General features: G+C 43.8%; 1 protein-coding gene across 2 annotated transcripts in view; it reads left to right on the forward strand.

The window, feature by feature from the left end:
* Positions 1-17547, forward strand: part of TGFB2 (transforming growth factor beta 2) — a 58838-nt gene that overhangs the window by 34342 nt on the left and 6949 nt on the right. For both annotated transcript variants that reach the window (XM_063152221.1, XM_063152222.1), the window contains exon 2: positions 3094-3257. In XM_063152221.1, the coding sequence (XP_063008291.1) occupies positions 3094-3257 (164 nt within the window). The remainder of the gene's footprint in view (positions 1-3093; positions 3258-17547) is intronic.

Consider the following 17547-nt stretch of genomic DNA (forward strand, 5'->3'; position numbering starts at 1 on the left):
AGCAGCCTAAAGGGAGGAGGAGGATGGATGCTGCCTTCACCTTCTCCAGCTGTGTCGTGTAACTCATCTCAACTGTGGTGATTGTGATTATTACAGCTGGAAGTCTTCAGGTTTTTTTGAGGGTTGATTTAATGGCTAATTTAAAAATGATAAAAACTGAACCTTTCATTGCGTTTACTATTCTCTCTCCCACCAAAACAAAAGAAATCTGTGTTTTCCTAGCTACAGGAAATATATTGATTTAATTCCACTCATTAATGATAATAGTTCAAAGAATACCTCAGGAGTCTAGTCTGCAGCAGGGTAACTGTGACTGCAGACTAGCTTGGCCAGAGTCGTCCTGGTGTCTGCTGGAGTCATGGGGCCAAAACCAGAGGGGAGTGCAGAGGAATCCAACTGAATCTGAATTGATAAAACTGTCAGGTTGAGGTGGAGTCACAAAGAGAGATAAATTGCAGCATCTGAGATCACTTAAAGGCCAATCCAAAAGCCTGTAGACTCCATGGGGTTCTTAGCGTTCCTTTAAAGAAAGTTGCACGTCTCATTTCTCAGTCTTCATGTTGATTAATTTTCAAATAAACCCCAATTATGGAGTCAGCCTTTTTTTTCATCTCTCCATGAATAATGCCTTTTCCTCAATTGACTTGCTGTGGATACTGTCATGAATGATAAAGAAATCAAATTTCTTATGTGAGGTTTATATATAAAGATGTAAAACTGTCTTACAAGAGAGATGAAACTTCTGTAAGACAAGAATTTCTGCTTACTCATAGAGGGTTTCCCATGCCTGCCTTCCAGTGGAAGGTAAATACTTGTTTGCAATGTGTACAAATGCACATATGCAACACAAAAACAGGCACACTGAAAGAGTATTCATTCTCTGTCTTCCTTATATATGAAGGAGAGAAAAAATGTAAATGCAGGAATGGCTCAGGAATATCCACTCGTACATGTTCAGAGGTTTGTAATACACAGCATCTAAAACAAAGAAACTGGAAAGAAGGCCTACAAATACAGCACAAGAAGGTTCTAGGAATAAGAGGCTAAATATAAACCAAGCTGACAGTTAAACAGGGCTTTTCAATCTAAAATAAAGTCAAGATGGACAGGGTTTGTCTGTGCCAGGGCAAGTGAAGGGCTGCTAGTTTGGCTTGTCCACAGTGAACGAAATGGTAGGTTGATGCCTCAAACAAATGACAGGGAAGGACAACTTACAACTCATCCTGGAAGCATCAATCTTATATATACATACTATTATGCCAAATTATATTCCTAGTAGGATTAGGTTTGGCTGAAAAGCAAGTAGTAGTCTTGGAGTTTCCTACAGCAAGAAAAATAAACTGAAGATACTATTTCTCTCTTAAAGAAGGATGTAATCTCTGAACCAAGTAGCTTTTATAAGAATTCGCGAAATATATCTAGGTCATAGTGGCATACAGTTAAATGTTTCTCACAACCCCTTCCCTTGGTGTTTTGAGAGACTCTGGCACTGATGTTGCTGATGGGAGAGAGGAGCAGCTTTGGTGTAGGAGTAATTTGCATCTGTTTGCCTTTGAGTTCTCACTGTGAGATTGTGGCAGTTTCCTGTCAATGAGCATGGTAGCCAAGAATAGTGATTATGATGCCTGGGGGGTTATTTTCAAGCACTGCAGATGTGAAAATCTGAGAACCTTTTTTTTTTTTTTTTTAATTAAGTGGAATCATAAGGAAGTCTGGAGTTTCCTCTTCGTAGCTGTACCTGTTTGATCATACTGAGGGTCTGCTTTGGGAAGTACTCTTTCAGAGGAATTTTTTGAAGTGCTTTGAGAACTTGTCATCTCTCACAATGCATCTGCAGTTGAGGCTGAGATTATTTCTTATCATCAAAGATATTCTCATAGCTACATTTATTAAATAGTCAGTTTGAACTTCCTCAAAGAGCTACAACAGGTTATTAAACATGTAACTGTGAGAACACATGTGCTTCCTCAGCTGAAAATGCCTCCCCAGCCCTCAAAAGCAATTTTCCTTTTTGTTTTCTAATTTATCCACTTCAGTTTTCACACTGTAAGAAAAGAAGAAACTGTTCTCTTCATTTGAACTGAGATTTTTATCAGGCCTTACTGTAATTTCATCTCCCCTCTAGGGAGTGTGAGCTTGTCTCCTTCCACTCTCTTCCCGTCTCTTCTGCAGCGAGTTTGGGTGTCAGGCAGGAGAGCTGCAGGCAAACTTCTCCTGGTGCTGCTGCTCTGGGCAGTGTGAAAGGGCCTCAGGTGATGGCTGAATGCCTTAGGGTTACCTGGTTTGTGCAGAACTGCCTTGCTGCTTACCCTCGGTCAGGGTTTACCACTGGAAGGCAGGAACACTGTTTTGAAGCCTAAACTGAGATGTCTGGCACTGTTGCTGGAGACTTGAGCCCATTTCTCTGGGTTTTTTTTTCTGTTTTTACCAAATTTATAGTAAGGGATGTTATGTTTATGGCTTTTACTGCTTTCCAGGGGTCAAAATTCAAGTAATCCTGTTCATAGTGTCTACTGTCTGCTTGCCTTTTCCCCTTGTTTTTCCTTCCTCTCTTGTTCCAGCCCTCATCACTATAATTAGAATGACTATTTTGTTCCAAAAATATCCTTTAATAACTAGGTATGGAATAAAATCTGAAGCTGGCTAATTCATACTCCATATTCAGAGGGGAAGTGGGTTTCAGAAAACATATAGATCAGATGAGCTGCTGTTATTTGTTGTCTTAGCAGATCCCTGTGAACTCTCTGTCAGCCTGAAGGCATTTACCATGAACCAACTGCTATGTTTTTTCCTCAGTTCATAAGTATTCAGGATTTTCCACCCGTAGGTTGAAAGAGGAGAGATTTAAATGCATGACCTGAAGTAGAGTTGAAAGTAGTTGTTAATCTCTGTTAATATGGCAGCCTTATAAAAAACACGTGGCATAGATTTTCTTAATTTTAATTAAATTGTTAATAGTACTAAATTGACCGTTGGAAACCGAACCACGCCTCAGGTGTTTCCCTGTCTGGGGCTGTGTTGTATTAAAGTGTTTGAAGGAACAGTGTGTTTTGTCACCAAGAAAAGGAATAAACCCCCAGTGCTTTCTTGCAGACGCCATCCCGCCGAGCTATTACAGCCTTTACTTCCGGATCGTGCGGTTTGACGTGTCGGCCATGGAGAAGAACGCCTCCAACCTGGTGAAGGCCGAGTTCCGCGTCTTCCGCCTGCAGAACACCAAGGCGCGCGTCTCGGAGCAGCGGATAGAGCTGTACCAGGTATGGAGGCGCCTGCCACGCTTCAGCTCCCCCTGCCCTGCTGCTGCACACCCATCCAGCCGGCAGAGCAAAGCTGGGGACGAGCTCTTGGGTCCCCTCTCTGCAAGGGAGCCTCTCACTGCAGTGCCTTCCCCAGAAAGGACTTCACTCGAAACCATGCAAAGCTGAAATGTGCAAACTTTTTCTAGCAGTAAAGCCCCAGGACTCCAGAGTTTTGAGCCAGCAGTGTGCCCAGGTGGCTCAGGGGCCCAATGACATCCTGGCTCATATCAGCAATAGTGTGGCCAGCAGGAGCATCATAGTGATTTCCCCTCTCTATTCAGCCCTGGTGAGCTTGCATCTCAAATCCTGTGTCCAGGTTTGGGCCCCTTACTGCAAGGAGGTGCTGGAACATGTCCAAAGAAGGGCAGAAGAGCTGGGCAAGGGTTTAGAGAGGGAGTCTTGTGAGAAGTGCCTGGGGGATCTGGGGCTGTTTATCCTGGAGAAAAGGAGGCTCTGGGGTGTCCTTATCACTCTATAGCTCCCTGAAAGGAGGGTGTAGCCAGGTGGAGATTGGCTTCTCCTGTGCAGCCAGCCACAGGACAAAGGGAAATGGTCTTGAGCTGCAGCACGGGAGGTTTGGGTTGGACATCAGGAAGAATTCCTTCAATGAAAGGGTGGTCAAGTATTGGAACAGGCTGCCCAAGGAAGTGGTGTAGTCACCATCCCTGGAAGAGTTCAAGAAATGACTGGACATGGCACTTAGTGCCATGGTCCAGTTGACATGGTGGTTTTTGGTCAAAAGTTGGACTCTATGATCTTGGAGGTCTTTTCCAACCTTTGTGATTTTGTGTTTCACAGCATATTAAAAAAAGTGAGAGAACAAGACATCACAAAAGTTATTCCCAAGATCTCTGTCTCCCAACACCTGACCTGAACTGTAGTTTACACAGAGGTCAAATTCCTCTCTCTGGCCCATGTTCAGGAGAAGCTTTTTAAGACTTCCTTGTAGAAATGGAATTAAAACTGAATTGCAAAGCTAAGGAGTTTCAAACCTGGCTTCTGTATAGTAGTCCAGGGTTGAGGCGAGGGAGTGGACACTTCAGGGATTGTGGAGTGAGTAAGAAAATGCCCCATGACTCACTCCTGAGTGTTGACAAGATTTATGTCATTTAATCTTTAAGGACTTTAGAGCCTTTAACCTCATTTAACAGAGTCTGTGCATTTGTGCAAATACTGTCTAGAGCATATTTCATTTAAAGCATAGTTCTCCTCACTGGGAAACACAGCAACTAAAAGGGGCCCAGCTCCCAGAAGTTTTATACTGAGTAAAACTTGTGGTTGTCCCAGCAACCTGTGACATGTTCTGCCGAAAACCCTGATGGATAGAATACCACCTAGAAGTGTGTGGAGACCTTGTTTAGCTCTGTTCTTACTGCCTGCATTAGCTGTGCAGGTTGGCTCCAGTGGGTGCGAATTTGAGTCTTCTCCCTCACTTTGAAAGTTCAGCTTTTCCTGCCTGGTCTGGTAAAGTGGAAGCAAAACTTGAAGCAGAGAGAGGGGGCACTTTGGGTTCACAGGCTCACTGAAGTGATAGTAGAAGCCAGTCATGGAGGCTTGCAGCAGGAAAAGTGCATTGTTCTGTTTAGTTGTTTAAGTGTAGGAAAAGTTAATTCCCATTTGAATGTGGTTCAGGTCCACAGGTGGTCACTGGTGGCTGTGACCTGACTGCCATTCTTTCCAAGAACAGGATGGCAGAAAAGCTGAGCAAATAATGTGTTATTTGCTAAAAGTTAAAGCTAAGAACCTCTATTGAGAATCACTGGTGTTGCCTGTATAGAACAGCCATCCCGCAGAAATACTCTGTGAGTCCCGGTGAAGCTGCCACAGCAGCCTGCTGGAACAATTGTATGTTCTGGCTTGACCTCACTGCTCAGACACCCTAAAAGGAGTTGATAGCATCTCTGGGCTTTCTGTTGTTCTACTTTTGAGAGCTGTTAGTCAGCCACCTGAAAAGAATACAGCTGTGGTTGCCTGAGCTCAGTTCATTGCCTTTCTGTGTTTGAGGAACATGGGACACAAAGAGTTCAGCAGAGGTATGGAAGAAAGGGCCTTTGCTTGGCTGGGATTTTGCCTTCTGATGAGAAACAGCTGGGGCTTACTTGAAAGAGCCTGACTCCAGCAAGCCTGTGCCCATGGAAATGACTGACACCTGCATCCAGGGCAGGTACTTGGGTCCCTGGATAAATATATGGATGGTGAGTAAGGCAGTTTCTTTTTTAGGCTGGGTGGAGCAAACTAAGTGAAGTGTTAGGTGAGTAATGAGTGCAGGTTATTGTAGGATTAGATCTTTTCTCCACCAAGTAACAGGCAAGCCAAAGGCAGCATGCCCTGTGTGTTTGTGCCAGGCATATTTTAGGCATGTTACTTTGTTCCTTTGCTTGTAGAGAGGCAAGCTGTCTCTGGATCATTTCCTTTTGGTCATGTTTGTTTCTTGCAGTCTTGTATGCAGCTCTCCCAAAACCTTGTACGGGGGTATTACAGCTCTGTGGTGGGCAGTCTGAACTGCATGAGTTCCTTGGCAGGAGCTCTTCTGCCAGGAGCACGAGTCCCTAAATGTTCCTGCAGCTCATGTCCATCACAGCACATGAGATTAGGATGCAGTGTTTAGCAGGAAAAGCAAAAGCAGGGAGAAGTCAGAGACAAGGAACCCAAGATGCTTTTGGGTCCCTTCCAATGTGAGATATTCTATGATTCTGTGGCGTATTATAGAACAGTGCTGTAGAAAGCATTCTAAAAGTTACTGTATGAATTCTAGAGATTAGAAAGAAGAAAATATTTGCAGATGAAGGTGAAGAGGTATGGATAGAGGAGGCATTGGTACCCCAGTGGTCATGGAGGAGCTTCAGGGCTGTGTATTAATGTACTGAGAATGCAGATAAGAGTTGTCTAGTGGTGAACATGGTGCAAGCATGGGAGGTAAAAGAGGAGAGTCAGGAAGATCCTCATTTCAGTGGAAGTGGGAGAGGCAGCTATCTTCTGTAAGGGCTGAAGACTTAGTCAGATCTCTGACTCCAGCATGAAAAGCCTTGGGGAGTGAGCCTTGCAGAGGGGATTGCCGGTGGAGTTGGCATGAGCAGCTGCCGCTCCTCCTCTGTGCATGAGCTTTGCTTCCTGTCTTGTGACATACGTGCTGGGCTTGCCAGGGCTGTTGTGCCCAGAAGGAACAGTGTGGTTTTTCATCTTGCATAAGCAACATTTAATTATTAGGGTTTTTTTTTTTTTCTCCTCCAACCAAGTTTCAGGTTGCCTAGTGTTTTGCTTTGTTGTGGAGCTCTTCTTGATGAGGGTTTTTGAAATTCCTTTCATACCTGCAGTTTCAAGGAATGGTTGTTCCTTTGTCCCCTGGTCTTTCTCTGGGGAAGAGAGGTAGAAGGCAGAAGCCTTCTGGGGAGAATCAGAGCTCTCTTGTGGTTCACTGAGATAGTCCCTGAACATGTGCACATCTTCTGATTGCCCTCCAAGAGCTTTCTGATTTAGTCCAGTGGCAGTTTAGTAGTAGCATATATACCACTGATGCAGAAGGGACAACGTTATTCTAAAGGACTGTTTTAGGAACAGCTAGAGACAGATGTGCAGGGTAAATTGAAAAAATAAGCAAGCAGAATATAAATATTTTGTTTTTCCTCCTGATTCTTTCTTTGTGTGGTCCTCTGACCTTACAGATCTACCCTTTAAAATGAAAGAAGAAACGCAAAACTGCACCTTTTCAGCTAAGCTTTCCTCAGGCTGTACTTGGCTCCCTTTTCCAAACCACATCAGAAAGGGACTTTGTGTTTTCTTACAGCCCTTGTTTGCACTGACTCCAGGAAGGCAGTCTGGGGCTGCTTGGCATGGTGAGCCAGGGCTGTGGCCCCTTGTTCCAGGCCCCTGGCGCTGCAGCAGCAGCAGGACCCTATTCCCACCTCAGAGCCTGAGCTGGAGCAGAGAGCACCCTGTCGTATTTATGCTGGGAATGAATGGTTATGAATCTGCTTGTCAGGTTTTCTGCCATCTGGATTTCTCCAGGCAGTGAATCCTAGAGATTAATTCTCATGGAGGTGCCCTGCATGCATCCACAAAGCCAATGGGCAAGTAGTAATCCCTGTGTGCAGAAAATGTCTGTTTTCACCCAGAATACTTCTCTTGGTATTTAAGGATTAGTCAGTCACATCTGTGTGTTCCTGCACAGATGGGAAGTACAGCGCACATACTAAGAAGTCTTAGGATGGAAAATAATAAAACTCACAGAAGTAGGAATTAAGTTACTTTTAAAAGGCTGGTATGAAGGCTTCTGTCTCTTCTTGGCTCTGGTTAAGTGAATCTGCAGAGAATTAAATTCTTTAAAGGCACTACCCTTTCTGTTCTTTCTTCTGCCCAAAAGAGAGGCTTAATCAGATGGTTATGCTGCTGATCATCAGCAGAGCACATTGGAAAGTGGGAAGGAAGCCGGCGGGAGGGAAGGAAGGAAGTGGCGGAAGGAAGGAAGTGGCGGAAGGAAGGAAGTGGCGGAAGGAAGGAAGTGGCGGAAGGAAGTGGCGGAAGGAAGGAAGTGGCGGAAGGAAGGAAGTGGCGGAAGGAAGGAAGTGGCGGAAGGAAGGAAGTGGCGGAAGGAAGGAAGTGGCGGAAGGAAGGAAGTGGCGGAAGGAAGGAAGTGGCGGAAGGAAGGAAGTGGCGGAAGGAAGGAAGTGGCGGAAGGAAGGAAGTGGCGGAAGGAAGGAAGGAAGTGGCGGAAGGAAGGAAGGAAGTGGCGGAAGGAAGGAAGGAAGTGGCGGAAGGAAGGAAGTGGCGGAAGGAAGGAAGTGGCGGAAGGAAGGAAGTGGCGGAAGGAAGGAAGTGGCGGAAGGAAGGAAGTGGCGGAAGGAAGGAAGTGGCGGAAGGAAGTGGCGGAAGGAAGTGGCGGAAGGAAGTGGCGGAAGGAAGTGGCGGAAGGAAGGAAGGAAGGAAGGAAGGAAGGAAGGAAGGAAGGAAGGAAGGAAGGAAGGAAGGAAGGAAGGAAGGAAGGAAGGAAGGAAGGAAGGAAGGAAGGAAGCGGCGTGACCTCGGACAAGGCGCGCTTCTCCCGTCCCTCCACCGCGCCGTGCTCACTCAGTGCGCTTCCCAGCGTGCACCAAGACTTCAGAAAATATTAAGAGGATAAAGTGCTTTTGAGGAAGGGAGGAGAAATAATATTAAATAAACAAGTTTTAGCATCCTCCAGTGGCCCTTGCTATGTTTTTAAAGATTTATGCCAAATGCAGGCTTTATTGGAATTTGATCAGATAAAGCTCAGTTGTTATGGGAATGTCTTTGTTCATCAGTTTTCTTGCCTGCTTTGAAGACTTCATCACATCTTTCTTTTATTAAGGTGCTTCTGTATTTATGAATAAAGTCCCTGCACCCTTCAAAAAAAGCCTCGTCTTTTATGAATAAGCATTCCTAAAAACAAATAGGCACCACTGCAAAGCAGAACTAATAGAAACCCTTACAGGTTAAAAAGACATCCTTCAGAGAGTTCTGTGGTATTTGGTTTAAGGTATTTTTATTATGTACAGGCAGTCAAACAATAACAAATAATAATTACTTCCTGTGGAAGTGGTGCCATGTTTTATTAACACGTCATAAAGCATCACAAAAAGTGCAGCTGAAGCTCTATGTTTTATTGTCATCGTTGTCTGAGGCTGCTGTGGGTGGGATTATCTGAGAGGCTGTGGATGGGAGGGATGGATCCACAGGATGTATCAGAGCAAGGGTTGAGGCAAATGAACAGTGCCAGGTTAAAGCTGGCGAGACACATCAGATTGCAGTGAAGAATCTGAAGCAAACAGGAGGAGACCTCTGGTCTTTCCATTTTGGGGAGGGCCCAGTCCATGTCAGGAGCTCCCGTGGAGCTTGTTCAGGGTCTAGGAAGAGCTATCTGTCCTCTAGGCAGTGGTAGCCCCCATTTCCTCCAGGGGCTCTCTCCCTGCTTGGAGGTAAGAGGAGGAAGATGCTGTGGAACATACACCCCATTATGAGTCAGATTTAAATTTAAACCACAGTTGGTTGTTCAAATACTTTCACTGTCTGTCAATTCAGACAGTGCTTTGTCTTGTTTTTCAGTTGGGGAATATGTTTAGAGTGAGCTACCATAGATTTGGGCCAAATCTCTGCAGTGCAAATCTGAGGCAATTTACACTGACTGCAACTGCGATCCTTCAGACTGATCTCCGTATAATCAGGAGCAGAGGGGCTGTGCTCTCTTTTCTTGCCAAAAAGTGCCGTCTCTGATGGCATGGGAGAGAATACCATGAAGCAGGATTTGTGGCTGTGAGCTGGCTCAGGATGTCTGTATTACAGATATCACCTGGGGCACTTGGTTGTAACTGACTGCCATGGCTGTGACCCACATCTAAAGTAGTGCATTTAGATCTCACCATTTATGTGTTGCTATCCTGAAACCAGACTCTTGCATTCTGAAGAGTTATGAGGTTATGTTGAATGGCAAATGTAAGGTATTCTTTGAAGTGCCAAACCTAGTATAAGGCATGGATATGATAACTTTCCACTCTACCAAACTCCTTCACTTTCCCCTAGCAGCAGCTCAGGACCAGAGGAAGTTCATTTGCAGTATATTTCAATTGAATTACTGTTTTCTTCTTGTTCCTGAGTCCCTCTTTTCTGGTTCCAGATGCTATATGCCCTACAAAATGTTGTCAGAACATTAGAGAGCATATCTAGAGTACCTTTGGCAAGTACTCTGTGAGTGTGAGGGCACGTGTTTAGGGCTCCATCATCTTCACTGTAATTTGGGAGCATATCTCAGTTGTACCTGCCTCTTGTCAGGAATAGAGCAATTACTGAAGACAACTTGAAGGAATATAATATATTTCTGTCAGCTCCTGGCAAGGGCCAGTGTGTCCTTCCCAGCTGGACACTGCCATGTGTAGAAATGCAGGCCACAGGTGGCTGTATTGCCATTTGTTCTGCCTGTGCATTATTGGAGGCGTGGGTCTGAAAACAGCAGCTAGCTTTGGGTTCCTGTTCTTTGGGCTGGGGTTTGTTGGGGTAGCCAGGCCTACATTACACTGGGACATGAGCAAGTTTGAAGCAAGCAGCTCAGCGTGGTGGTCACTGGCTGAAGAACATCAGGTTGGCTTTATGGCCGTGTGCTGTTGGAGGGGGGAAGGTGGTGCTCCTGTTCTGGGGAGCTTTAGGAAACAATGTGAAGCTTTGTTGGAGAGAAGCCTACGCGAAGAAGAATAGGTGATGGGAGAAAATGGAGGAGAATGGGAGTGATTTGTGTGGAAATCTGTAGGTGGTGGGAAGAGAAGACTACAAGGAGAAGTGAGGGAACAAGGCAGGCAAGAGAAAGGGAAGAAAGAGGAGGGATTTGTGGAAGAAGACAACATCTTGGAGAAAGTACTGTGTCCAAATACTCATTTAGCCAAGAAAGTTGCATGCCGGAATGTAGTAAAATGCACATGAAGATGAGATAGTTCTGTCAGGGACAGGACCAAGGAAGAGAAAAAGCCTTAGGAGACCTGTGCATAAAGGGGATATGAACACAGGAGTACCCTGCAGGATCTGGGATATTTGGCTAGAAGACAGGAGAACCCACTCTGTTTCTGTTGACTTTGGCTCCTCTTTGTTGATACTTTAATAAAACATAATGTGCCTTTGGCAAGTTAAAGCTAAAGGCTAGATAAGTTTACGGGATTTTTTTTGTTTTGCTTCATTTTATATAAAATCTTTCTTTGGAGCTATCTTAAAATCTCCCAAATGGCAGGAAATTGCCCTCAATATTTCAGAATCTTCCAGGAGAAGGACCCCAGACCCTCCATTCTTCTTTATTGCTTAAACAATGCAGAGTCTTCCTGCCTGCTTAAACATAAATCAGGCTGGACAGCCTCAGGGCTCTGTCCCCAACTTACACTGCAAATGTATCTTCAGCATCAGGAGGAAGGCCCTGCTTGGGGAACAAATGGAGAGGAAATCCCTTCCCAGGATCCATTTTCTTCCCAGAGCTCATCCCCTCACCGCAGGGTGATGCAAGGAGTCAGTCACAGTGATTCCATGGCACACTTGACTTCCCCTCCCTTTCTGAGCTGCTGAAGTGCTCATCTCTTTGCCTGCCTCACACTTCACCTTCTTTTACCTTTAAGTGAGCATCAGCCAGCACTGTAAGAGAATCCTTCTGCAGCTGTAGCCCATCCAGATATAAAAGCAGTTGGGTTATGTGTGCAATATGTTCTTTTTATTTGCAAGTTTGCATGAAGAACGTGTCTGGCAAGTTCTGAGCAGATGGATCAGAGACCTATGGGTTTTTTACAAACTTTGGCAAGTACTCCATACCTTTCTTTGTATTTTGGCAGGAACTCTGCATCTCATATAGTAGTCTCTAAAGATTCTGCCCTCAGTTTGAGCCTGATTCGGAGACCATTGCAAGTAATGGAAAGACTTCATTGATAAGCAGGGGGACTGTAAAGCCCTTTTAACTCCATAGCACTGAAGGCAGAGTCTGAATTACTCCTTTGCAGGAGTGGCTACAAGAAGAGCTTAAAAATTCACTGACATTTTTTAAAAAAGCTGGTCTCTTGCACTTAGAAGCAGCTAAGATTTTGATAGCCAGTAGGTTCCCAATTATCTGGCAAAAGGTACTATATGGAAGCTTTGCACTTTACACCATATGTTTTCACATATAATGAGTGCTAAACTGGAGAGGTTTGCAGCAGAATTAAGGATTTTCTTTTTCTTATGTCCAAAATAGGATCAAAGGCCTCAGATTTAACCAGGGAATGAGAAAGGATTGATAATTAGCATGGCCATTTTTTAACTGTAAGTTTCAGAAAGAGCTGGCTGAAGTCCCTGAGAGCTGTCCGAGGAGACCTTTGAAATTTGGAACCAGGCAGTGAGTGAATCTCTCAGTAGGGTGAATCGGATGTAGGAATTTGGAAACTCCCAGCAGCTGTGTATGCAGACCTTGGGAATGTGGTCATTCCAGTGTAAAGAGTTAGGCTGCAGTCCCCTGCAGTTTCTTCTGGTTCAGGAAAGGTCATCCTAAATGGCAGTTTTCAGCCATGGTGTGCATAGCTGAACTTATCTTTGCTCTCATGTTAACCAGCATAAGTACCTCATTTACCACTGGATTTCATTGTTTGTGCTTATTTACTTTAGGCTTACCAAGCACATGTCAGGTTATTTCCATTATTTTTAAAAGGGCCATGAAGTTCCAATGGAAATCATGGATAATGACTGATAAGTGAGAGAAAGAGCAGTGAGCCTGCCAAGATGTTGTAATACAAGAACATCACAGGAGTTTGAAATGACAGAGAAAGGAAGGAAGTTATCAGGGGGCCAACAGCATCTGGAGGGAGGAGATCTGACAGTCCAGAATGAATGGAGAGGAAAGACAGATTAATAGCAGGTTTTCACAAGATAATGCCATATTTACTTCTGTTCAGTGACTGCAGAACCCACACTGGCTGATAGCAGTGACCATTTCAAGTTCTAATGCAGTGCAGGAAATAGGATAGATATTTTTAAGTAGCCATATGGTCTTATTACTATGTTTAGAAAGTTCATCAACTTGTTTTAAGAAACTGTAAGTCACCAGAAATATTTCCAAAGAGTTGGTGACCATAATTCCCAAACCCAGCCATAAAATGCTCTTGGTTTTCTTGGCTGCAGCAGATGTATGTCATTGATGCATCAGCCTGTGTATCATCACTGCTGAACCACATTCAGTTCTTTCTTTGTTTGCTTGCTGGGGAGGTGGTGAATTTATTAGCCAAAACTATTCCACTGTAAATTATACTTAATTGTAGTTTTCCCATTCTTCTGCATCTGATTGTGGTGACAATAGAAGACTAGAAGTAGTTATTGGCCAGAATACCAAATCTGAAATGAACTAAACAAGTTGCTGTTCTGGGGCTCTAGTTATTTGAAAGAACCAGTGTATCTTCATGTCAAATTTTTTCCTTTTAGCTGTGTAATGAGTCACGAAGACAGGCTGTTCTGGCGTCTGCTGTCAGTGGTTATTGTCTAGAATGCATGCACTGATGTGTTGATTCAGTTATCCCCTGCCTTAGTTCCCTAAATATATGAGCGGGGGAGTAGGCAGAGGAAACTTTGAACAAAATAATGTTTGTTTTAACAGTCGTGAGCTTAGTAGTTTTTTCGAGTTTGTTTTTGAACCAGTTTAATTACCCTGACGCCGAGTGCTGCTGCTCTGCTCATGTTAACTTTTGGTATGTCCCATTCTTTAAAGAGTTTCTGCTAATTTTGCAAGCATTCTGCTTTGTTTGTTATCATGAATTATGCAGTGTTCTCAGTGTACTTTACAGTTTATAAAATACAGACTAAGATAATCCTTATCCTTACTTTTACTGTGTGATCGTTTCCTGAGGGTATAAATGTGTGTGCCTATAAATAAACAGTTTCATCCTCCAGTATTTGAATGAAGATTTCAGCTACTTGATACTTAAATTTTTAAAAAATGTATCTGTCAAGGCTTTCCAGTTAGTCTGAAAAATAAGCATAGCAAGTGACAGAAGTAATTTACAAATCAGTATTTTCTGGAAACTCCTCATACTTCTGAAACCAGTTTGTGACAAAAGTAAATTTTTTCACTGCTGAATGCCCTGGTCGTGGTGATTTGGGAAAAGCTTTCAAGATAACATCATGGGTCAGCCTCCTCTAATGGATGAAGAGGAGCACAGACAAGTCCCTGCCAGCCAAGCAGAGGTTCTCCCCCAGAAGACTGAGCAGAATTAAGAGTATATTTCAACAGGATTTGTAAAATACCAGAAATCTGGCAGGCCTGATGAGGGTGGCATGTGAGTGCTGTCATCACCAAGATCCCCGGCTGGGCTTCCTAAACATATGGAGCTGTACAAAAAAGAGCAATGCTTTGTTTGCATCTGGCTTCTTCCTGAGCCATTTCCTGCAATTAACTGCATTTTTCATTTATTCATGTGTTTGTTTCACCTTGGTCTGCTGGCAGTAGCTGCATGTATGTCGTATCATCTAGAGACTCCTCATGGGTATTTGTAAGATCATTTTTTCACCAGGTGTTTTCAAGAAACCTCAGAATTGAAATAAAATGTATGAGAGGTAGGTTAGCAGTGGGCATTGAAAAAGGTGGGTAGAAGGCAGTGTGCAAGGCACTGGTCAAGAGAAGATTAAGAAGTGTTTTAGTTGGTGGTTTTCGTGTAAAAGGGAGGAATCAAACACAAAAATGGGGTAGAAAAAACCTGAAATCATTCTAAGAATTTAGGGCATTGCTACTGAATGAAAGTTACTCTGTATACTGGCCTAGAAGCCTGGCGGATCACCCTTTGGTAGCGCTTCTCCCAGTTCAGCTCATCCCCAGTGTGTGATCGTGTATGTCCGTTCCCTGTGTAATCATTGTTCTAACAGGCAGTGGGAGCAAGACGAGAGAGCAGATATCCCTGGCAGACATGTCCATGTCCAGAGCCCGTGTTGGCTGCCTCTGGGCTGTGTCTGAGGCCTGTGCAGGTGTGCGTGCTCACAGCTGGTCCTGCACAGCCATCGTGCATCACCGTGCCGGTACCTGGGGCTCTTGGGATGTGTCCCTGCCCACGGAGGAAGGTGGGGCTGCTCTGTGGAAACTGTCTGCTGCTGATGCAAATGATGGGATCTGTGTCTCTGCACGCCGTGGGTGATGCACAGGATTCCCCCAGCAGAAAACCTTTGCCTTCCCATCATGGCCTGTAGTCAGACCCGGCTCTTTGTACCTCTTCGAGAGGGAGCGTTTGGGTAAGGTGCCAAAAGGAAGTAAGAAAGGATTAAAGGGGAAGCTCAACTCAGTTGACTTTCTCTTCTGTGGATTTTCTTTTTTCCCCCTGCCTTCTGTTAATACTTTCAATGCACTGAAAACTTTTGCACAAAGGCTTTTGTTTAGCTCCTGCAGGTACAAGCTGTGCAGCAGCAGTTCTGATAACCGTGTTTGATGTGGTTGTGATGGGCTAAGCATGAAGGTGAGGTGGTGTTTATAGGTAAGGCAAGGCAATGTTTATAGGTGAAGGTAATATCTCTTCTAAGACCAGTAAGTGTGGTTGGAAGAAGTAGACAAGCTTTCAAGCACAAAAGCTGCGAGGCTTTTATTCTTTTTTGAAGCTGAATTAGTTGATCTAGTAGGAAGAAAGGGTTGGAATGGTGAAAGAGAAGTTTTTCCTTGAGGATATAGGCTTGAGGGTGTATTGGAAGAAAAAGGTGTGTTGCTGATGGGGAAGGTTAAAACCAGAAATGTAGGGCAAAGTAAAAAGAAGCAAACCAAAGTGGAGAAATGGCAGAGAGAGCCTAAAATGCTTATTTCATGTAGCGATTTCTGGAAGACTCATTTGAAGAATATATTGCAGCTGTAAAAATTTCTGAGAGATTCCCACAAAAAGGCCCCTTTGTTTACCCCCCTTATAGAGTGCAATTGCTTCAGTGCGGATGGAAATAAAAAACAGCGTAGGAAAAGAAACTTAATCAGATTAATTTGAGGGAGAAAATAGACTCTGAGGATCCAGTCTCGGATTTTATCTTTCATTAACTTTCCACATTTGCAACAATGTAAGAGGAAAAGAGGAGAAAATCAAAATGGTGAGACTAGAAGATCATTCTTGCTTATAAGTACTCAGATTGTTAAGATCATACATCACCCTAACATTATAAAGATATTTAACTCAAAAGAAGGAGATTTAAGTTAATTTCACTAAGTGTAACACTCTTCTCACTTAACAGCCTTTTGCTTAAGAACTGCCAGTGCCTGTTTAACCCATGGTGTCAGTTGTGGAAATTATCTCTTACTTAGTTTGTGACTTTTTGCCTCGTTCTTTATAATTTTCTTCCTGGGCATGCTGTGTAAACAACATGGAGAGAAACTTTACTCTCAGATGTTGTAGGTATCATAGGGTGGATAATATCCAGCTCTTATAATCCATGGTATCCGTCCTGTCCCACAGTGCCATACAGCTCAGAAGCATTTTCTTGCCATTCAGCTCAGCAGTGGGGATGGATTTCCCTTGGACCATTGGATACATGCAGTGATGATTTCTTGTGCTTTTACAAATGCCTTTTATTCCAGGTACACACTGACAGCCCCTGACTCTGTCTTTTGGTAGCAATTGGGATAAAGACTGGAATAAATACATTTATTTTTGATATCAAGGCACAGCTGTGTCTTCAGAATATGTCTAAGACCAATTATAGTTAACATGAGGAGATTGCTTTTGGCACATTACTTACTTTTAGTCCTTACATCATTGCCAAAACTGAGGTATGCAGTTTCTGGAGTCTTTGGAAAGATATGACTGTGCAGAAAGGAAGAGAAATGAGCCAAGTTCTTGTGTCCCATTTGCCTCACACCGCCCAGCCCCAACACATCCTTGCAGAATGACAGCTGCATTACATCCTCAGAAACACTTGACCTGATAAAGACCAAAGGGAAGGCAAAGTTATATTTGTACTTCTCTGGGACTTTCCCAGCATTGATTACTGATTCTCTCATCCCTCTGGCACTTCTGAGCAGTGGTAGTCCCCTTGCTGCTGCCAGACTCTCTGTAAACAGTTGTTCAGACACTTTGTTTGAAGGTTACCTCATAAAAAGGAGTCCCAATGTTCACTGTTGGAGTGCCCTTAGTTTCTACTGGGCAGCTCAGCATTGCCTACCAGGGGCCCTTAGTAATCATCTGGACTTGAACCAACATCTTCTCATGGCTTTTTGCTAAATGTGTTGATCAGAAAGAAGACAAAGAGCCTGTCATGTTGCTGTTCTTTTCATAAGACAAATGTTATTGTAGGAGCCACGTTGTTGGCCTATGAGAGATCCAGCACTGCCTTGCCATAAACAGGGAGACTCTGCATGCTGACTCCACATGCTGGACAGAATCTGAGCTTTTCAAGCCTGTTTAATTACGAAAAGCCTGATTTTATCACGATGACATAGTTTCACACCTCTTTTGAAATATTTTTCTTTACATGTATCATGTGGTTTCACCATGATTTTATTACAGCAGTGCTTGCTAGATGTCAGGTTGTTCTGGGCTGAGAAAATAGGAGGAAACAATGAGATGTTGTCAGTTACTCATTTGGAGATGGATTTGGGTGCTTAAAGAAAGGAAAAACCCGAAACAAAAATGAAGTTGCACAGCTGGCATGCCAAAAGTTACAAAGTGATGTTATCGTGTGGTATCTTGATTGGAGTTGACTAAATGTTGCATGGCATTCCAGCTCCCTGCCTCACAAGACTATCAACGGAGTAATAAGGAGAAAACCAGAAACCAGCTGTTAACAGCCAGAAGTC

Source organism: Melospiza melodia, chromosome 3 (genome assembly GCF_035770615.1).
Source record: "Melospiza melodia melodia isolate bMelMel2 chromosome 3, bMelMel2.pri, whole genome shotgun sequence".
NCBI classification, from domain to species: domain Eukaryota; kingdom Metazoa; phylum Chordata; class Aves; order Passeriformes; family Passerellidae; genus Melospiza; species Melospiza melodia.